The sequence below is a fragment of the Salmo salar genome, chromosome 01 (genome assembly GCF_965601325.2).
Source record: "Salmo salar chromosome 01, fSalSal1, whole genome shotgun sequence".
NCBI classification, from domain to species: domain Eukaryota; kingdom Metazoa; phylum Chordata; class Actinopteri; order Salmoniformes; family Salmonidae; genus Salmo; species Salmo salar.
This window is the reverse complement of record NC_138291.1, coordinates 167,592,832-167,616,731: the sequence shown is the minus strand read 5'-3', so window position 1 is coordinate 167,616,731 and position 23,900 is coordinate 167,592,832. Positions and strand designations below refer to the sequence as shown.

General features: G+C 43.2%; 1 protein-coding gene across 1 annotated transcript in view; it reads right to left on the bottom strand.

The window, feature by feature from the left end:
• The window catches only part of si:dkey-34e4.1 (carboxyl-terminal PDZ ligand of neuronal nitric oxide synthase protein), a 183,845-nt gene that overhangs the window by 79,935 nt on the left and 80,010 nt on the right, over nucleotides 1–23,900 (bottom strand). Inside the window, exons 3-4 of the mRNA XM_014140244.3 lie at nucleotides 4,219–4,311; nucleotides 868–926 (exon numbers count right to left, since the gene is read on the bottom strand). Coding sequence (XP_013995719.3) covers nucleotides 868–926; nucleotides 4,219–4,311 — 152 coding nt within the window. The remainder of the gene's footprint in view (nucleotides 1–867; nucleotides 927–4,218; nucleotides 4,312–23,900) is intronic.

Sequence of the window (23,900 nt, the reverse complement as noted above, 5' to 3'; positions counted from 1 at the left end):
TTTAATATTTTATGTTTTTACCAGAGATGGTAATGTGAAGAACAACATGACTTGCACCAAAGTCAAATGAAGATATAGGCCAAGGACTAGATTTTTTGCTACTACTTTCATCACTTTGTATTGAAATATTTGTTTGTTTACTACACTACACTACTATGCTCAGTCTGTTTAGCACATGGCCTCATGTGAATCCTTAATAAAGAGATGGGTGGGGCTAAAGCTTAAGAGGGTGTGAACGATGCTGAATGGGTGGAGACAAAGAAGAGTTCTCCAGTAGGTGTACCAAAACATTCAAGATACATTTTCTCAAAAGTAGGGTTACAAGTTTAATAACTTTCAAAGTATAATTACTTTCCCATTGTTCCTCAACTACAGTATATGATATATACCATTTTCTAGCTCTGTTATTCTCTACTTTTATCCAGTGTAAAAAATACTATTTCAAATTTTGCTACATAGTACTGAATCGAGCCAGTCGTCACGTATGCTGTGGCTACAAGCCAAACCCTAACCAATATATACTGTATGAGTGTAATTGCCGATGGCACATACGTAGAGGCCTATTATCAGAGTGTGTAGCAGCACATATGAATGACTTCAATGTGTTATCCGGTTGGACCATCAGTGTGGCCCATAAAAATGGGATTCACTAAAGGAGCTTCTGCTATTTTTATACCAGGAAGGTGAACTGAGATAAAGAATGTATTTTCAAATGATGTCCGAGTGCACTACATTGGCTCTGGGTGAAGTAGTGCACTATATGGGGAATAGGTGGGGGTTAAATTGAGACAAGACCCTGGTTGGTCAAAAGGGTAAGAAAATGGAGTGATGAGTGAGGCAGAGCTGTACAATAGGTGTGACACTGACCTGTATATGGGGTCAGACATGATCAGCATCTTGCTCTCGTCCCAGGTCCACTCTTTCCTCTGTGGGCAAGGAAGTCAAGGTGATGTTAACAATCAATCACAACAGTGGACATTCAGAGTAGAGGTCTTCACGGATCCACCTGTACCCAAAATAATGTCACGGGTCTGGGTCAGATCTGATATGATTGTCACGGTGTCACGTCCTGGCCAGTAAAGGGGTTATTTGTCATTGTAGTTGGTCAGGGCGTGGCAGGGGGTGTTTGTTTTGTGTTTTGTGTTTTTTTGTCTAGGGGATTTTGGTTCTAGTTTTCATTTTCTATGTTCCGTTTTCCAGGTTTGCCGAGTGTGGTTTCCAATCAGAGGCAGGTGTCTTTCGTTGTCTCTGATTGGAAACCATACTTAGGCAGCCTGTTTTCCTTTGGGTTTTGGTGGGTGGTTGTTTTTCGTATAGTGCTTGTGTCCTTACGGAACTGTTGTTTGGCGTTAGTTTATATTTTGTTTAAGTGTTCTCTTATAATAAATAAAGAAGATGAGCATGATACCCGCTGTGCCTTGGTCTAGCTTTTACGACGCACCTGACACACGGGTCTCGGGTATGTGTAATTTTAACTGAACTGTCCCTCGGCTATGTGTAATTTCAACACGTACAAATCCGAACACGACTACTGCAGTAGAGCGAGAGTTGAGCGTGGTGCGTGTAGCTTGTTGTTGGCCAGTCATAATTCATCAAAGCGGCAATAGGCTACAGTCATAGAGACAGTGAGGAGATATCTAATCAATGGAAGATGGAATTAAAATGACGGAATTAAAAGTTAAAAGAGAAGGATAGGCTACAACGACCAACAACTACTTAATATTCTGAATGGAGTTGTTGTTATTTGTAACTGTAGGATGAGAAAGCGCATGCACTGCAGCCTCAATAAGCCTAGCTAGCTAACGTTAGCTAGCTTGACTAGCTTCTCCCGGTTTGATTCAGTCAAGACAGGTACTACGTAATCATATTTGATGATAAATAACCTAGCTATGAAAGTGAATAGTTTCCTATAGCGCGAGTCGGCTTGGTTGGTTGCTGTCTCTCACCCCTCCCCCTTGTCGTTGTTTCACTCGCTCCCAGTACGGCCCCTCCCCTGGCTGCTAGAGCAGCATCACCACCTCTCTCTCCCTCCTCTCGCGATTTATCAGCTCCGGTTAATAAAGTAGCTTAAAAAATACATTTTCTGTTGCTTTCCTCACTCGAACCAGACCGAGTCTGGATCTGACCACGTCTATACGGAACAGGTCTAGTAGTCCCAGGGTCCGTTCAAAACGGGTCTCTATTGAACATTTTTATTTACGCATATGTCATGACGTTGCCCTCTTTGGGTACAGCGAGCACAGTTGACCCCCCTCCCTCTGCACCAGGCCTTTTCTATGCACCATCCCCCGACCTCTATACTTCTGACACCAGGCTCTGCAAGAGCGGTCGTAAATTCCTATGAGGAGATTCTCTCCTCATGGCCACAGTATAGAGACAGAGTGGGTTTCATAGAGAGAACAAAGGAGTTCTTCCACTTCACAGAACTGGAGAACCTAATGACATTTATGTTCTGGAGAAGGTATAAAAGATCTGTGAAGAATCCAGCTACGAACTGGTCTGTTTGGTACAATTTTGTGAAACTCATGAGACAATGCCGCCATATTACCATAATCATGTTTATAGAAGAGTCTCAGGTATGAGACTTACATCTAATGGTTGTATAAAATGAATGAGTAAGGATGAAGCTATTTGTGAAATTGTGTAATGTAATTTTGGACTGTTTAATGAAGTAAACTCCAATTCCCTTTGGAGTTTAACTAAATCCGAGGACCGCCCATGAGCACAGTTATGGTCTGGCGTCATGGGACAGGCCCTTTTCTGCTCTTCCGAATAAAACCCCCACCTAGGTTTTCTATCCACAGACCGAGCTTACCTCAATTACGAGATGGCTAAAGGTTGGAGACCAGCTTACCTCGATAACGAGAGGGCCAAGGTTTGACCATGTATTCCTCTTGCTGAACTTTTAACCATACCACGTGGTTATCGATACCGACAGAATAAGAACAAGTCTTTGATATTAATTACTAGTCTGCAGCTAGGAATTCTGTATCATTGAACGCGACGACCGACAACCTCCGAAAAATCTGTCCTATAACGACATTAATGAATGTCACTCTGAACTACCCATTCTAACCACGACAGAGAGAGAGAGGGCAGACAGACTCTCCAACAGAAACAAACTTTTCAACAGAGATCCCGACGACATACTGAGCATAAATATATATATTGATTGCAATTGTTCCCGAATGAGTGAGCATTCATGTGCAAAGGTTTAGTATTTCAATTGTTATAATTATCAACTCTGTAGTGCCTTCTCAGCTGACCCCCACTCCCCTTTTGTCTAACAAGCCGCCATGCCGGTTTAGCCCATTAGGGCACATTCCTCTATCATTTCTTTGTAACGATATCTACTGTTTGTTATGCATTTCTGTGAATTACCTAGTTTGTAAATAAATGATTTTAAGACAATTGATGTATGGATGACTCATAGTGAAGACTGGGTTCGTGCAGATAACCAACAATTTACGACGTTTGGAATGAGACTGACGTGAGGTAAAGAATACGTCATTAATCAGAAGACTAAGTGATCAGATATTAAAATATCTGAAAGTTATATTAGGAAAATTATAACTTTGTAATCTGAATATTTTCCTTGGTGCCCCGACTTCCTAGTTAATTACAGTTACACGATTAATCAGTTTAATCGCGTAATAATAATTAGAGAGTTATTTGATAAATATGTCTTCAGTTTTAATGATGCCAAAGACACGACACATATTGGGTCCGAGTGGGAAAGCCCCAGGTCCATTTCGGAACAGATCCAACTTTTTGGACCTGTGACGACCTCTAATTCATAGTCGAAAGATAACATGAAGTCTAAATGTAATATTTTACGACAGACAAGAACACAACATTTACAAGACAGAAGAATCCCATGGATTTGTTGATGTAACAATTTTATTCCCCTCATAATGACATTGACATAAGCCATCTTAGATTTGTTCCTTCATAATGACATCATCATAACCATGCTCTGATTGGACCCTTAATAATGACATCTTCATAACGTTGCTCTCTGATTGGTCTTTCATAATGACGTCATCATAATGACATCGCCATAACCCTGCTCTCTGATTGGTCCTTTCATAATGACATCATCATAATCCTATAATTTGATTTGTGTCTTCATAATGACATCATCATAAACCTACTCATTGATTGGTCCCTTTGTAATGACATCATCATAACCCTGCTTTCTGATTGGCCCAGCCTTACCTTCTGTTTCTTCCGGAGGACCACCTTGACTCCGTCCACAGACACGATGATGCTCACTTTTTTCTTCTTGATGTTCTTGGCCTTGAACTCATACTGGAAAACACAAACACATATAGGTCAATCCCAGACCTCTATGGGAGTAGAGCAACAACAACTACAATCAACTATCTGTCACATACTGTAGGTGAAGGGCTCAACACATAGGTACTGAATGAGGTGAGAGATACCGCTCTTACAGTGTAAAGTGCTTAGAGCACTTACAGTATGGACAGTTTATTGATCCCCAGGGGAAGCTGCACTCACACACACACACACACACACACACACACACACACACACACACACACACACACACACACACACACACACACACACACACACACACACACACACCCCCCCCTCTGGCAAAGTCTTAAAGGCTCCAACAGAGGAAGGCTGTCAATGTTAGGAGATGATCCCTGCTACACACTAATATATTAGCTATCCTTTAATGGCTTGGCAGGCAGCAGCACATTAAGGAAAGAGCAAAGGACTTCCATAATTCATATCAGTAGCCAAGCTAACAATCTACTCAGTGTTTGGTACTATTGACTACAAGGACTCAGGGAGACCATTGTGAAGCAGGGTTCCTTAATATGATCATCTATTTTAATATACACTTTCATCCAAAGCCACTTAAACAACTGTCAACATTGACAGTGACACAGACATGTGGCCCATCATGGCTCAAGTGGGAATCAACCCCTTGGGTTTGTAGCAATGTGCTCTAACCCACTGAGCCATTGGAACCCCTATTGGGTTCCAGCTGAACCATGGTGAGAGAGGCTACCTACCACACAGTGACCAGTGGTCCAGCTGAAACACGGTGACTAGTGGCCTAGCTGAACCATGGTGAGAGAGGCTACTTACCACACAGTGACCAGTGGTCCAGCTGAAACACGGTGACTAGTGGCCTAGCTGAACCATGGTGAGAGAGGCTACCTACCACACAGTGACCAGTGGTCCAGCTGAAACACGGTGACTAGTGGCCTAGCTGAACCATGGTGAGAGAGGCTACCTACCACACAGTGACCAGTGGTCCAGCTGAAACACGGTGACTAGTGGCCTAGCTGAACCATGGTGAGAGAGGCTACCTACCACACAGTGACCAGTGGTCCAGCTGAAACACGGTGACTAGTGGCCTAGCTGAACTATGGTGAGAGAGACTACCTACCACACAGTGAACAGTGGTCCAGCTGAAACACGGTGACTAGTGGCCTAGCTGAACCATGGTGAGAGAGGCTACCTACCACACAGTGACCAGTGGTCCAGCTGAAACACGGTGACTAGTGGCCTAGCTGAACCATGGTGAGAGAGGCTACCTACCACACAGTGACCAGTGGTCCAGCTGAAACACGGTGACTAGTGGCCTAGCTGAACTATGGTGAGAGAGACTACCTACCACACAGTGACCAGTGGTCCAGCTGAAACACGGTGACTAGTGGCCTAGCTGAACCATGGTGAGAGAGGCTACCTACCACACAGTGACCAGTGGTCCAGCTGAAACACGGTGACTAGTGGCCTAGCTGAACCATGGTGAGAGAGACTACCTACCACACAGTGACCAGTGGTCCAGCTGAAACACGGTGACTAGTGGCCTAGCTGAACCATGGTGAGAGAGACTACCTACCACACAGTGACCAGTGGTCCAGCTGAAACACGGTGACTAGTGGCCTAGCTGAACCATGGTGAGAGAGGCTACCTACCACACAGTGACCAGTGGTCCAGCTGAAACACGGTGACTAGTGGCCTAGCTGAACCATGGTGAGAGAGACTACCTACCACACAGTGACCAGTGGTCCAGTTGAAACACGGTGACCAGTGATCCAGTTAAAACATGGTGACCAGTGGTCCAGTTAAAACACAGTGACCAGTGGTCCAGTTAAAACACAGTGACCAGTGGTCCAGTTAAAACACAGTGACCAGTGGTCCAGTTAAAACACGGTGACCAGTGATCCAGTTAAAACACAGTGACCAGTGATCCAGTTAAAACACAGTGACCAGTGATCCAGTTAAAACATGGTGACCAGTGGTCCAGTTGAAACATGGTGACCAGTGATCTAGTTAAAACACGGTGACCAGTGATCCAGTTAAAACACAGTGACCAGTGGTCCAGTTAAAACACAGTGACCAGTGGTCCAGTTAAAACACAGTGACCAGTGGTCCAGTTAAAACACAGTGACCAGTGGTCCAGTTGAAACACGGTGACCAGTGGTCCAGATGAAACACAGTGACCAGTGGTCCAGTTAAAACACGGTGACCAGTGATCTAGTTAAAACACAGTGACCAGTGGTCCAGTTGAAACACGGTGACCAGTGATCCAGTTAAAACATGGTGACCAGTGGTCCAGTTGAACCACAGTGACCAGTGGTCCAGTTAAAACACAGTGACCAGTGATCCAGTTGAAACACGGTGACCAGTGATCTAGTTAAAACACGGTGACCAGTGATCCAGTTGAAACACAGTTACCAGTGATCCAGCTGAACCATGAGGCTACCTAGACCAGTGCTGAAGTTGGAGTTGAAGACATTAAACAACATTACATGTTTTGTTCCTTGTTCTTCTCCAAATGATGGTTGGGTGAGTGATGAGAACACTGAGCTGAGCTGTCTGACTGAGGTACTGATGATGTGAGTTCCCTAGGAACAAACAGTGACATTCAGTTGGCTTAACACTAAACACTACACTGAGGATGAACAGGGGCCATTCATATTCAGCTGGCTTAACACTAAACACTACACTGAGGATGAACAGGGGACATTCATATTCAGTTGGCTTAACACTAAACACTACACTGAGGATGAACAGGGGCCATTCATATTCAGCTGGCTTAACACTAAACACTACACTGAGGATGAACAGGGGACATTCATATTCAGTTGGCTTAGCACTAAACACTACACTGAGGATGAACAGGGGCCATTCATATTCAGTTGGCTTAACACTAAACACTACACTGAGGATGAACAGGGGACATTCATATTCAGTTGGCTTAACACTAAACACTACACTGAGGATGAACAGGGGACATTCATATTCAGCTGGCTTAACACTAAACACTACACTGAGGATGAACAGGGGACATTCATATTCAGTTGGCTTAGCACTAAACACTACACTGAGGATGAACAGGGGCCATTCATATTCAGTTGGCTTAACACTAAACACTACACTGAGGATGAACAGGGGCCATTCATATTCAGTTGGCTTAGCACTAAACACTACACTGAGGATGAACAGGGGCCATTCATATTCAGTTGGCTTAACACTAAACACTACACTGAGGATGAACAGGGGACATTCATATTCAGTTGGCTTAACACTAAACACTACACTGAGGATGAACAGGGGCCATTCATATTCAGCTGGCTTAACACTAAACACTACACTGAGGATGAACAGGGGACATTCATATTCAGTTGGCTTAGCACTAAACACTACACTGAGGATGAACAGGGGCCATTCATATTCAGTTGGCTTAACACTAAACACTACACTGAGGATGAACAGGGGACATTCATATTCAGTTGGCTTAACACTAAACACTACACTGAGGATGAACAGGGGCCATTCATATTCAGCTGGCTTAACACTAAACACTACACTGAGGATGAACAGGGGACATTCATATTCAGTTGGCTTAGCACTAAACACTACACTGAGGATGAACAGGGGCCATTCATATTCAGTTGGCTTAACACTAAACACTACACTGAGGATGAACAGGGGCCATTCATATTCAGTTGGCTTAGCACTAAACACTACACTGAGGATGAACAGGGGCCATTCATATTCAGTTGGCTTAACACTAAACACTACACTGAGGATGAACAGGGGACATTCATATTCAGTTGGCTTAACACTAAACACTACACTGAGGATGAACAGGGGACATTCATATTCAGTTGGCTTAACACTAAACACTACACTGAGGATGAACAGGGGACATTCATATTCAGTTGGCTTAACACTAAACACTACACTGAGGATGAACAGGGGACATTCATATTCAGTTGGCTTAACACTAAACACTACACTGAGGATGAACAGGGGCCATTCATATTCAGTTGGCTTAACACTAAACACTACACTGAGGATGAACAGGGGCCATTCATATTCAGTTGGCTTAGCACTAAACACTACACTGAGGATGAACAGGGGCCATTCATATTCAGTTGGCTTAACACTAAACACTACACTGAGGATGAACAGGGGACATTCATATTCAGTTGGCTTAACACTAAACACTACACTGAGGATGAACAGGGGCCATTCATATTCAGCTGGCTTAACACTAAACACTACACTGAGGATGAACAGGGGACATTCATATTCAGTTGGCTTAGCACTAAACACTACACTGAGGATGAACAGGGGCCATTCATATTCAGTTGGCTTAACACTAAACACTACACTGAGGATGAACAGGGGACATTCATATTCAGTTGGCTTAACACTAAACACTACACTGAGGATGAACAGGGGCCATTCATATTCAGCTGGCTTAACACTAAACACTACACTGAGGATGAACAGGGGACATTCATATTCAGTTGGCTTAGCACTAAACACTACACTGAGGATGAACAGGGGCCATTCATATTCAGTTGGCTTAACACTAAACACTACACTGAGGATGAACAGGGGCCATTCATATTCAGTTGGCTTAGCACTAAACACTACACTGAGGATGAACAGGGGCCATTCATATTCAGTTGGCTTAACACTAAACACTACACTGAGGATGAACAGGGGACATTCATATTCAGTTGGCTTAACACTAAACACTACACTGAGGATGAACAGGGGCCATTCATATTCAGTTGGCTTAACACTAAACACTACACTGAGGATGAACAGGGGACATTCATATTCAGTTGGCTTAACACTAAACACTACACTGAGGATGAACAGGGGCCATTCATATTCAGTTGGCTTAACACTAAACACTACACTGAGGATGAACAGGGGCCATTCATATTCAGTTGGCTTAACACTAAACACTACACTGAGGATGAACAGGGGCCATTCATATTCAGTTGGCTTAACACTAAACACTACACTGAGGATGAACAGGGGCCATTCATATTCAGTTGGCTTAACACTAAACACTACACTGAGGATGAACAGGGGCCATTCATATTCAGTTGGCTTAACACTAAACACTACACTGAGGATGAACAGGGGACATTCATATTCAGTTGGCTTAACACTAAACACTACACTGAGGATGAACAGGGGCCATTCATATTCAGTTGGCTTAACACTAAACACTACACTGAGGATGAACAGGGGCCATTCATATTCAGCTGGCTTAACACTAAACACTACACTGAGGATGAACAGGGGCCATTCATATTCAGTTGGCTTAACACTAAACACTACACTGAGGATGAACAGGGGCCATTCATATTCAGCTGGCTTAACACTAAACACTACACTGAGGATGAACAGGGGCCATTCATATTCAGTTGGCTTAGCACTAAACACTACACTGAGGATGAACAGGGGACATTCATATTCAGCTGGCTTAACACTAAACACTACACTGAGGATGAACAGGGGACATTCATATTCAGTTGGCTTAACACTAAACACTACACTGAGGATGAACAGGGGACATTCATATTCAGCTGGCTTAACACTAAACACTACACTGAGGATGAACAGGGGACATTCATATTCAGCTGGCTTAACACTAAACACTACACTGAGGATGAACAGGGGCCATTCATATTCAGCTGGCTTAACACTAAACACTACACTGAGGATGAACAGGGGCCATTCATATTCAGCTGGCTTAACACTAAACACTACACTGAGGATGAACAGGGGCCATTCATATTCAGTTGGCTTAACACTAAACACTACACTGAGGATGAACAGGGGACATTCATATTCAGCTGGCTTAACACTAAACACTACACTGAGGATGAACAGGGGACAATGATCATTCCTATACATTCCCAAAATGTTATCTTTATTTAAAGGAAAACTCCACCCAAAAACAATCTCTTGGTATTTGTTTCATTAGTCCATTGTTGACATAGTCCCAAAATGTTTTGCTTGTCAGCAATCAAGTTTTCAAGATATATAACTTCAAAATACAGAAATCATCCCTGTGTGATGCATTTTGCATCATACGATGCTGCGTTATGCGTCATATGATTTTCTGTAGTTTGAAAGTTATATATCTTGAAAACTTGATTGCTGATATGCAAAACATTTTGTGACAGACCGGTTACTCTATTGCCCTCTTTCATTTGGGATTGGTACATCTGTTCTACCTCTCATCCATTCTAAAGTCATGGCACTCCACATTCACACGCAATCCAATCCCAGGCTGATTAGCTGATTAGCTCATGCTAATGGATATATGAATGTTTATTTCTGGACAGTTGACTTGTAGCAGCTGCTGCCCTCCCCTGTGGGTGACGTTAGGCCGTTGGACCTTGAGAAACATCTGACCATAGGATCGTTTCCCAGTCAGTGTTGATGACTCATATGTCTGTATGGAGGGCTGAGAGCAGGAGGTCCATTATTAAACGAAGTCAGTCCTTGACTGAGCCACATCAACCCGACACACACACGCACACAAAGGAACCCACACACACGTTGATGAAAGACGAACATAGACACACGAATAAACGCATGTAGACACACACATTCACACACACACTGTATACAAACACACAAACACCCCCATCCGTATACCCCCCCCCCCAAAAAAAAACTATCCATCCTACTGTATACTGTATTTCAACATATTACAATAAAACAGCCCAGGTTGTTCAGTTCCCAAATGTCCCGGTTCCCAGAATAGGGGTGCTGCTCTTCTCATCTTCTGCTTGTTGGCAGGATGGGACATGGCAGCTGTGTGTCTGCTCAGAGTGGCTAACACACTTCCTGCGTGTCTGGCCATCGTGTCGGCTCAGAGGAAGTCTAGCTAGCGGAGTTAGCATGTCCGCCACGTCACCTCCACTCAGCCTCACGGTTCCTCACTTATACATGAACCCAGTTAGCGTCAACTCTGACAACTCCAAGGCCAGGATTGTGTTCATTAAGGCTTGTGATGGAAATAATTTAAAAGCATTTTGCAACAGAAAACCAGGTTCAAGGCCTGAGACCAGGGTTGTGTTATTAGGGGAACACAACAGAAATTGCTTAAAATATTTTTGCAATTGGAAATGGAATTGAGCGTTCCTTACTGGACGAGGAGAGGTAGTCCGTTACCATTTTTCAGTCTGTTTTGTTTGGTGCCTAATAACCATGACCTAAGACTACAGAGTCTACCATAAAAGTGTGGTAACAGTCAATCCAAAACAGTATGATAAAAGTCCACCATAACAGTATGGTAACAGTCCATCCATAACAGTATGGTAACAGTCCACCATAACAGTATGGTAACAGTCTATCCATAACAGTATGGTAACAGTCCACCATAACAGTATGGTAACAGTCCATCCATAACAGTATGGTAACAGTCCACCATAACAGTATGGTAACAGTCCACCATAACAGTATGGTAACAGTCCACCATAACAGTATGGTAACAGTCTATCATAACAGTATGGTAACAGTCTATCATAACAGTATGATAACAGTCTATCATAACAGCATGGTAACAGTCCACCGTAACAGTATGATAACAGTCTATCATAACAGTATGATAACAGTCTATCATAACAGCATGGTAACAGTCCACCATAACAGTATGGTAACAGTCTATCATAACAGTATGATAACAGTCTATCATAACAGTATGGTAACAGTCTATCATAACAGTATGATAACAGTCTATCATAACAGTATGGTAACAGTCATGGTAACAGTCCACCATAACAGTATGGTAACAGTCTATCATAACAGTATGATAACAGTCCACTATAACAGTATGGTAACAGTCCACCATAATAGTATGGTAACAGTCTATCATAACAGTATGATAACAGTCTATCATAACAGTATGGTAACAGTCTATCATAACAGTATGATAACAGTCTATCATAACAGTATATCATAACAGTATGTAACAGTCTATCATAACAGTATGATAACAGTCTATCATAACAGTATGTAACAGTCTATCATAACAGTATGGTAACAGTCTATCATAACAGTATGGTAACAGTCTATCATAACAGTATGGTAACAGTCTATCATAACAGTATGATAACAGTCCATCATAACAGTATGGTAACAGTCTATCATAACAGTATGGTAACAGTCCACCGTAACAGTATGATAACAGTCTATCATAACAGTATGGTAACAGTCTATCATAACAGTATGATAACAGTCTATCATAACAGTATGGTAACAGTCTATCATAACAGTATGAGTAACAGTCTATCATAACAGTATGGTAACAGTCTATCATAACAGTATGGTAACAGTCTATCATAACAGTATAGTAACAGTCTATCATAACAGTATGATAACAGTCTATCATAACAGTATGGTAACAGTCTATCATAACAGTATGGTAACAGTCCACCATAATAGTATGGTAACAGTCTATCATAACAGTATGATAACAGTCTATCATAACAGTATGGTAACAGTCTATCATAACAGTATGATAACAGTCTATCATAACAGTATGATAACAGTCTATCATAACAGTATGGTAACAGTCTATCATAACAGTATGGTAACAGTCTATCATAACAGTATGGTAACAGTCTATCATAACAGTATGGTAACAGTCTATCATAACAGTATGATAACAGTCTATCATAACAGTATGATAACAGTCTATCATAACAGTATGATAACAGTCTATCATAACAGTATGATAACAGTCTATCATAACAGTATGGTAACAGTCTATCATAACAGTATGATAACAGTCTATCATAACAGTATGATAACAGTCCACCATAACAGTATGGTAACAGTCTATCATAACAGTATGATAACAGTCTATCATAACAGTATGATAACAGTCTATCATAACAGTATGGTAACAGTCTATCATAACAGTATGGTAACAGTCCACCGTAACAGTATGATAACAGTCTATCATAACAGTATGATAACAGTCTATCATAACAGTATGGTAACAGTCTATCATAACAGTATGGTAACAGTCCACCGTAACAGTATGATAACAGTCTATCATAACAGTATGGTAACAGTCTATCATAACAGTATGATAACAGTCTATCATAACAGTATGGTAACAGTCTATCATAACAGTATGGTAACAGTCTATCATAACAGTATGATAACAGTCTATCATAACAGTATGGTAACAGTCTATCATAACAGTATGGTAACAGTCTATCATAACAGTATGGTAACAGTCTATCATAACAGTATGGTAACAGTCTATCATAACAGTATGGTAACAGTCTATCATAACAGTATGGTAACAGTCTATCATAACAGTATGGTAATAGTCTATCATAACAGTATGATAACAGTCTATCATAACAGTATGGTAACAGTGTATCATAATGGTGGAAGGCCCTGTATGTTGGGGGGACAGAAAGAGAGAGGAGTGCTAACGTTATGCACCGGCCTCCTGCATGGCGTGACCTTCTCTATCCACGGTGCCATAGGCTAATATGTCTGAGCATGCCATGGCCTGCTACCACAGTTAATATTAATGCACTGAGATGTGCAGGTGTGTGTGAGGTTGGGTAAAAAGTACGTGTGTGTGCGTTCGTGTGTGTGCGTTAGTGTAGGCCTACATATGTGGGCAAGTACGCGTACCAGCGTGTGTACGTGAGTAAGCGTGTGTGTGTGTGCCTGTGTATGTTTAATGCCACCATCTCTCTACTCTCCTCTGCTCTAGGTCTATGGTGATTAAAGTTTCAAAGCTAATTACTGAGAGCAGGGTCCTGGGAGAGCTGATTAAATAGAGGATGAGCAACGAGATGTAGAGAGACAGACAGGGAGGAAGAGAGAAAGACGGGAATGAAAGAGGAAGATAGGAAGAGAGAAGGAGAAATGAAAGAGGGACGAGGAGGAAGAGAGGAGACTGAGTGACAGATGGGGATGAAGAAAGATGAGAATGAAAGAGGAAGAGAGGAAGAGATGGAAAAAGAGAGAGAGAGAGATTGCCACAATCAGACACAAAGCTAAAGTTTTGAGCCCCTAGATCAGACAGACAGTTCCACTGTGGCATGTTGATGAGAGTTTAAATCTCACATGACCATGTTCACATAACAAAACATTTGCTGAGTGCAAACCCTACTAAACAGATGACTTTAAAGATGAGGGGGTAGCAGGTAGCCTAGTGGTTAGAGCGCTGGGCCAGTAACCAAAAGGTTGCTAAATTGAATCCCCGAGCTGACAAGGTAAAAATCTGTCGTTCTGCCCCTGAACAAGGCAGTTAACACACTGTTCCTAGGCTGTCATTATAAATAAGAATTTGTTCTTAACTGACTTGCCTAGTTAAAAATTTTTTTAAATTAAACGGGTAAGAGAACAGTAGGACAGCTCTTTCAGGCAGGACATCTGTGCAGTGTTTCCTTACCTTACCATTATATAGGCTGGACGTCCCCCACACAGATCTGTTCCAAAGAACATTGGTTTCAATGGAACATTTTGTTTAAAGAGACACTGGATGTTGATATGACAGCATATACTCCTGCCAGACAGAGTACAAAGACAGTGAAACAGGGTCATCACTGGCCCTAAGTGCTGCTGTCGCTCACCCTGGGTCTCAATAGCACTGTCTGCCCTTAAAAAAATACTCATTGTACTCTTTATACACACACACACACTCATGCACATTAACCAAGCAGTCATACAAACACATTCACACACACGCTTTCACACAAATGAACACACACACACACAGAGAGAGAGAGACAGACACACACACACAAATCAACATGCCACCCCCCAGAGTCCCGGACACACACTTTTCACTCCATCTCTATTTGTGTAAAAACTCCAAAATGGCAAACGGAGGTCTTTTATAATTCACATTTTGTGTCAGCATCCTGCTGGAGGAAAAACGTTTTTTGTAACTTCATCCAAGTATGAAAATTTTATATTTTTCTTTGCTTAAGTGCAAAAGTGTTGTGAAATATTCAAGATTTAATGCACTTGCATTGTTCTCCCTGTTTCCGTCATAAACAGCAGAGCAAACAATTAAAAGTTATCACGCCACGTAGGTCCCACGGCCTCGCTCGCCGAGACGTTATGTTAAAATAACAACTGACGAGGAAGTGTTTTCAGAGCACAAGTGAACATTTTTTGTCCATTATGTTGTGCTTTTTGAGATACTTTTTGAGATACTTCTGAGCCCTGGGAGAGTAACATGTAGGCTAGAAAGACTTGAGAATGAGAATAATGAATGATCATGTAAGAAGCACTATAGGACTACTACGGAGTTCTAATCTTGACACATACGAGGACATTCCACTGTAACAGTGTGACACTGACTCAGATCTTTCACTTTAAAATGTATCTCAAACAAAAACTAATGATTGCAAAGTTAAACAAACTCTAGGCACAATGACTACTTTTAACAATTAACACTCTACATTTTACAAAACACATTTACTTGAAGAACAGTGCAGATGCAAAGTTTGGTAACAGAATGACTGTTTGTGCCGTCATTCTGTTGCACAGTTTCACTCTGTCACAATGGAATCAGTAACAACATTGATACTGAGGTCATATACTGAATAGCCGGTTGACATTTATTGTCATGAGTCTAATTCTGGAGGCAGAACTGAGCAATTTTCCCTTAGATAGGCCAGCTGCAAAGTCCAAATTGGCTATATTGTAGAAAATGTGCTTTTTGGTCTTAATTTAGAGTTAGGGTTAGGCATTAGAGTTAGCAGTGTGGTTAAGGTTAGGTGTGGCATTAGGGTTAGCAGCGTGGTTAAGGTTAGGTGTGGTTAAGGTTAGGTGTGGCATTAGGGTTAGCAGTGTGGTTAAGGTTAGGGTTAAGGTTAGATTGAATGACTTTGTGGCTGTGCCAGCTAGTGACCACTCTGTAGAGCTGCCCCCAGAACATGATTCATGATGAAAAACACTACTGAATATGGTTCAGAACACTTGAACTGGACTGACCACCTGCTCTGATTTTCCGCACCTTAGCACACATGCACTCACTTATGCACACACCCACACAGACATACACACACACATATACAGTCCCTTCAGAAAGTATTCACACACTGTTTCCACATTTTGTTGTGTTACAAAGTGGGATTATAATGAATTTAATTTGTCAACAATCTACACAAAATACTATGTAATGTCAAAGTGGAAAAAAATTCAAATATTTGTAAATAAATATATATATCTTGATGAGATAAGTATTCAACCCCCCGAGTCAATACTTTTTAGAATCACCTTTGGCAGTGATTACAGCTGTGAGTCTTTCTGGGTAAATCTCTAAGAGCTTTGCGCACCTGGATTGTACAATATTGGCACATTAATATTTGGTTGTTGGTTGTTGACCATTGCTAAGCCATTTTCAAGTCTTGACATAGATTTTTAAGCCCATTTAAGTCAAAACTGTAACTAGGCCACAACAACTCCAGTGTATATTCTGTTGTGTGTTTTTGGTTATTGGCCTCCTGAAAGGTGAATGTCTCCCAAAATATAATGTCGCAAAATATAACTACCCACAAAACACAAAGACAAACACACCCTATTATATAGGACTCCCAATCAAAGGCAACTCAACACACCTGCCTTCAATTGGGAGTCGAACCCCAATTAACTATACATAGAAAAACTAAACTAGACAGAACGTAGAAAACATACAAAACACAAACCCTCTGCCACATCCTGACCAAAACTAATACAATTACTCCCTCTGCTGGTCAGGACGTGACAGATGTGTTGTTTTGGATTTGCCCCTAACAATCTGTAACTCTATGTATCCAGGACATAAAGTAAATTTCTTAGCCACATTTTTTGCAGTTTTACTTTAGTGCCTTATTGCAAACAGAATGCATGTTTTGGAATATTTGTATTCTGTGCAGGCTTCCTTATTTTCACACTGTCATTTAGGTTAGTATTGAGGAGTAAATGCAATATTGTTGATCCATCCTCAGTTTTCTGCTATCACAGCCATTAAACTCTAACTGTTTTAAAGTCACAATTGGCCTAATGGTGAAATCCCTGAGCGTTTTTCTTCCTCTTTCGGCAACTGAGTTAGGAAGGACGCCTGTATCTTTGTAGTGACTGCGTGAATTGAATTAATAACTTCACCATATTCAAAGAGATATTCAATATCTGCTTTTTTATTTTTACCCATCTACCAATAGCTGCTCTTCTTTGCGAGGCATTGGAAAACCTCCCTCATCTTTGTGGTTGAATCTGTGTTTAAAATACTGTCACAAGTATCTTCGTCTTCTGACAGTCTGGCCACTCGGGCAGTTCAGGGCAGTCTGGCCACTCGGGCAGTTCAGGGCAGTCTGGCCACTCGGGCAGTTCAGGGCAGTCTGGCCACTCGGGCAGTTCAGCGCAGTCTGGCCACTCCGGCAGTTCAGGGCAGTCTGGCCACTCCGGCAGTTCAGGGCAGTCTGGCCACTCCGGCAGTTCAGCGCAGTCTGGCCACTCCGGCAGTTCAGCGCAGTCTGGCCACTCCGGCAGTTCAGCGCAGTCTGGCCACTCGGGCAGTTCAGCGCAGTCTGGCCACTCCGGCAGTTCAGCGCAGTCTGGCCACTCCGGCAGTTCAGCGCAGTCTGGCCTCTCTGGCGACTGTTGACTGGCGGGCAGCTCTGACGACTGTTGACTGGCGGGCAGCTCTGACGACTGTTGACTGGCGGGCAGCTCTGACGACTGTTGACTGGCGGGCAGCTCTGACGACTGTTGACTGGCGGGCAGCTCTGACGACTGTTGACTGGCGGGCAGCTCTGACGACTGTTGACTGGCGTGGCTGGGTTGACGCACTTGTAGCCTGGTGCGTGGTGCTGGTACTGGGCTTACCAGATTATGTACACGCACCTCCAGCCTAGTGCGGGGAGCGGGAACAGGACGAGTCGGACTGGGTTGACGCACTTCCGGGTCCGCACGAGAGACAGGAGCTGGAAATCCAGGGCTATGGAGGCGCACAGTCGGTCTAGATCTTACCTCCTGCACAACCCACCTTGGCTGGATGGAACTAGTAGCCCTGTACGAGCGGGGTGCTCGTACAGGGCAGACTGGGCTGTGCAGGGGCCTGATGGTAGCCGTGCGTAGAGCGGGAGTTGGGTAGCCTGGTCCTCGGAGGCGTACCGGCGACCAGTTGCGCTGCGCAGGCATCCTCCTACCAGGCTGGATGCCCGCTCTAGCACGGCACCTGCGAGGGGCTGGAATAACGCGCACCGGACTGTGCGTGCGTATGGGTGAGATAGTGCGCTCCTCAGCGAAACATAGCGCTCTCCACCCCATACGCTCCTCCATATAACCACGGGTAGCTGGCTTCCGGCTCTTCTTACGCCTAGCCAAACTACCCGTGTGCCCCCCCAATTTTTTTTTATTGGGGGTGCCTCTCGTGCTTCTCCCTCAGCGCGTACCTGGCCTCGTACCTCCGCCTCTCTGCCTTGGCTGCCTCAATTTCCCACTGCGGGCGGCGATAATCCTCAGCCTGGTGCCAAGGTCCGGCCCCGTCCAGAACTTCCTCCCAGGTCCACTTCTCCCGCCAGTCCAACTCGAATTCCCTCTGCTCCTTCTTCTGCTGCTTGGTCCTTGAGTGGTGGGTGATTCTGTCACAGATTTCTTCGTCTTCTGACGATAATGCGAAATCGTCATCAGAAAAGGTAGACCAATACGCAGCAGGTGTGCAGTTGTTCATTTTGAACATTTAATTAAATCAACACGAATACAAAAACAACAAACAAGAAAACGAACGATAAACTGACAGTCTGCAAAGCATAGGCTCAACACAGAACAATCACCCACAAATCACACACACAAACACACCCTAATATATGGGACTCTCAATCAAAGGCAGATAGACAACACCTGCCTTCAACTGAGAGCCCCAACCCCAATTAACCCAACATAGAACCAGACATACTAGACTGAACATAGAATACATGGAAACCAAACAGTGCCCTAAAAACCCCGGAATACTAAATCAAATGCCCCTTCAACAAACACACCACCCCGAACCACATAAAACGAATACCCTCTGCCACGTCCTGACCAAACTACAATACTAATTAACCTTTATACTGGCCAGGACGTGACAAATACACTGTTCTACTGAGGGACCTTCCAGATAATTCTATGTGTGGGGTACAGAGATGAGGTAGACATTCAAAAATCATGTTAAACATGAGTGATTCCATGCAACTTATGAAGCTTGTTAAGCAAATTTTTACTCCTGAAATGATTTAGGCTTGCCATAACAAAGGGGTTGAATACTTATTGACTCAAGACATTTCAGCTTTTCATTCATTTGTAAAAATGTATGAAAACATAATTCCAATTTGACATTATGGGGTATTGTTTGTAGGCCAGTGACACAAAATCTAAATTTAATCAATTTTAAATTCAGGGTGTAACAAAATAAAATTTGTCCAGGGGTGTGAATACTTTCTGCTACACACACTGCCCTCCATCCCCCCCTTCCCCAATACACGTGTAAATATTGGACTATAGATTGTGCCTTCCTGTATTATAATTATGCGAAAATGTTTATTCTATTCTACTAAGCCATTTACTATATGTTCATATTCTAATATTTTATTATGTCTTATTGTTGTTACATTGTTGAGAAGGAACCTGCAAGTAAGCATTTAGTTGGAAAATGTGCACCATGCATTTCCCATACAAACGACTAACAAAAATTGAAACAATTGGAAGACTTTAAAATAGGGGTCGGCAACAAGACTTTAAAATCACCATGAATTCAGCTAGAAATGTGTTTAATTTAGGAAATCTATTCCTAATTATTCTCAATGTAATCAAGCTATGAAATTATTATTTCAAATACAATCTCTTTTTGGGCTTAGTTGTGATCAATTTGCAGTGTACAAATTATTATAATTATGTTCTGGCCCCCCGGCCATCCACTCCGACAAAAATCGTCCGGCGGCGGAATCTAGTGGCCTACCCCTGCTTTAAAGGGATACTTCAGGATTTTGGCAATGAAGCCCTCTATCTACTTCCCCAGAGTCGGATGAACTCATGGCTACCATTTTTATTTCTCTGCAACCAGTATGAAGAAAGTTAAAGGTAGTCTTGAGAGCCAGAGCTAACTAGCGTTAGCACAACGACTGGAAGTCTATGGTATCTACTAGCATGCTAGAAGTTACCATAGACTTCCAGTCATTTTGCTAATGCTAGAAATGATATCCATAACTTCATGTGACTCTGGGGAAGTACATAAAGGGTTTCATTGCCAAAATAATGAAGTATCCCTTTAAAGTCAAATCTTTGCGTAGAAGTCTATTATTTTATTTTAAAAATATATATTTCACCTTAATTTAACTAGGCAAGTCAGTTAAGAACAAATTCTTATTTACAATGATGGCCTACACCAGCCAATCCCGGACGATGCTGGGCCAATTGTGGACCGCCCTATGGGACTCCCAATCACAGCCGGTTGTGATTCAGCCTGGATTTGAACCAGGGACTGTAGTGTTGCCTCTTGCACTGAGATGCAGTGCCTTAGAACGCTGCAACACTCGGGAGCCCAAATCACTATTAAAATCACTATACCCTTAAAAAGAATACACTTCAAAGTGTTAAAACCCTAGATGGATGACTAAATAGACAGAATCATCACTCATAAGGAAGTAAGCAAAAAAACATTCCTTCAGCGTTTCCGTCAGTAATTTATTATAAGACAGCTTGAATAGTGATGACTTTGCGCAAAGTCACAAAATTATGGAAAAGCTCCAGATATAATATCTGATCTCAGTACAGTCAGGTTCACCCTTTAAAAACACTATAATTGGTCTACATTTTTCTCTTATAGAATACTACAGAGCTTTGCCAGGGCTTACTAAGTGACGCTCCGGCGTATTTGCCAGTTCAGCAGTGAAAGTGCTTTCAGTTAAGACCTTTAAACGAAGGAGACACACATACATTACAAAATTCGATAGGAAATTGGGCCGGGTGTGTCATTTTGAAACAAGCCTCTCTGGCATAAAAAGTCTATGAGGCATAAACCAATGGTACCGTCATCCATAACATTCCAGTGTTGTTAAAAAGAAGAGGCTTTTTCTTTCATCAAAATAAAGAGATGCCAATGACTACAGAGGAGATGAGTCTAAGGAAAGAGTATACTCTCGTTACCTCGCAATCCAACCAAGGTGCATCAATTCAACTGAGGAACAAACTAGTGAGAGGTAATCACAGACATTATGTGACTCTGGAGGTAACGGTATGTTTCAACCACCTTTCTACTTTCAAATGCCTTTTGTAAGGTGACTAGGCAACACGATCTAAGATAAACAGAGTAGCAGCAGTTTGCATGTGAGTGGGTGTGCGGGTGTGTAGAGTCAGGATAAATGTATGTGCATATTATGTGTGATTGCAGATGATGGAGTGAGTGTGAGTGTGTAGAGCCTTGTGAGTGCAAAACTAAAAGGTCAATAAAGATACAAGGTTAACTCAGCTAGTCTATGTAGATATTTTGTTAACTATTTATCAGTCTTATTGCTTGGGGAGAGAAGCTGTTCAAGAGCCTGTTGGTGCCAGACTTGATGCACTGGTACCGCATGCCGTGCGGAAGCAGGGAGAATAGTCTATGGCTTGGGTAGTTGTAGTCTTTAACAATTTTCCAGGTCTTCCTACCACACCGCCTTATATAGATATTCTGGATGGCAGGGAGCTCGGTCCCAGTGATGTACTGGGCTGTCCGCACCACCCTCTGTAGAGCCATGTGTTTAAGGGTGGTGCTATTGCCATACTAGGCAGTGATGCAGTCAGTCAAAATGCTCTCAATGGTACAGCTGTAGAACTTTTTGAAGATTTGAGGGCCCATCCAAAACTTTTTCAACCTCCAGAGGGAGAAGAGGAGCTGTTGTCACTTCTTCACGACTCTGTGCGTGTGTTTGGACCATTTTAAGTCTTTACTGATTTGGACACCGAGGAACTTGAAGCTCTCGACCTGCTCCACTGCAGCCCTGTCAATGTGGACGTACCCCCCCCCCCCCCCCCCCCCCCATTTCCTGTAGTCCAAGATCAGCTACATGGTCTTACTGACATTGAGGGAGAGGTTGTTGTTCTGGTACCACACTGCTAGGTCACTGACCTCTTCCCTGTAGACTGACTCATCGTCACTGGTGATCAGGCCTACCACTGTCGTGTTGTCAGCAAACTTGATGATGGTGTTGGAGTCGTGTGTGGCCACGCAGTTGTGGGTGAACAGGGAGTACAGGAGGGGAGTAAGCACACACCCCTGTGGGGTCCCTGTGTTGGGTGTCAGCGTGGTAGAGCTGATGTTGCCTACCCTCACCACATGTGGTCGACCCTTCAGGAAGTCCAGGATCCAGTTGCAGAGGGAGGTGTTCAGACCCAGAGTGCTAAGCTTGATGACGAGCTTGGAGGGGACAATGGTGTTGAACGCTGAGCTGTAGTCAATAAACAGCATTCTCACATACAGTAGGTATCCCTCTTATCTAGGTGGGTGAGGGCAGTGTGGAGAACAACTGAGATTGCGTCATCTATGGATCTGTTGGGGCGGTATGCAAATCGGAGTGGGTGCCAAAACCAGCCTCTCAAAGCACTTCACGATTACAGAAGTGAGTGCTACAGGGCGGTAATTATTGTGGTATGAAGACTTAGAGTTCTTGGGGACCGGAATGATGGATGTCATCTTAAAACGTGGGTGTTACAGACTAGACCAAGGAGAGGTTGAAAATGACCGTGAATATACCTGCCAGCTGTTCTGCGCATGCTCTGAAAACACGCCCTGGAATACCGTCCAGCCCACAGCCTTAGCGGGTGTTGACCTGATTAAAGACCTTTCTCACATCGCCCTCGGAGAGCAAGATCACCCAATCCTCTGGGTCAATGACGGCCCTCACACCCAGCACGATGTTGTTGTTGTCAAAGCGTGCATAAAATGCATTGAGTTCATCTGGTAGAGAGGAATCGTTGGGCAGATCACGGTTGGGTCTTCCTTTGTAATCTGTAATGGACTGTAGCCCCTGCCACATGCGGCGGGAGTCTGAGCCTGTGTAGTATGATTCCACCTTATTCTTATATTGTCCTTTTGCTCGTTTGATGACTCTGTGGAGGTCATAGCTGGACTTCTTGTACTTATTCCTGTCCTCGGCCGTAGCCTCAGGGTTGTCTACGATAGCTCTTTGTGTGGTAGCCCTGTCCTTTAGTTTACCGCCAACCTCTGTGTTAGTCCAGGGCTTTTGATTGGAGAAGCAGCGAACCCACACCGTGGGGACGATGTCGCCGATTGATTTTCTAATGAATCCAGTGACAGAGGTGGTTAGCTCGTCAATGTTATCGGCGGATTCTCGAAACATTTTCCAATCAGCGCTAGCAAGTAGTCCTGTAGCATAATCTCAACAGAGCGAGTCGCAGGAACTTCCTGTTTGAGTTTCTGCGTGTAAACAGGAAGCAGGAGTATGGAATCATGATCTATTTGCCGAATGGTGGACGAGGCAGGCTCTTGTATGCTTGCTTGTGGGTAGAATAACAGTGGTCTAGGACTTTATCGTCCCTAGTGGCGTTGGTGACGTGTTGATGAATGTTGGGCATCACGT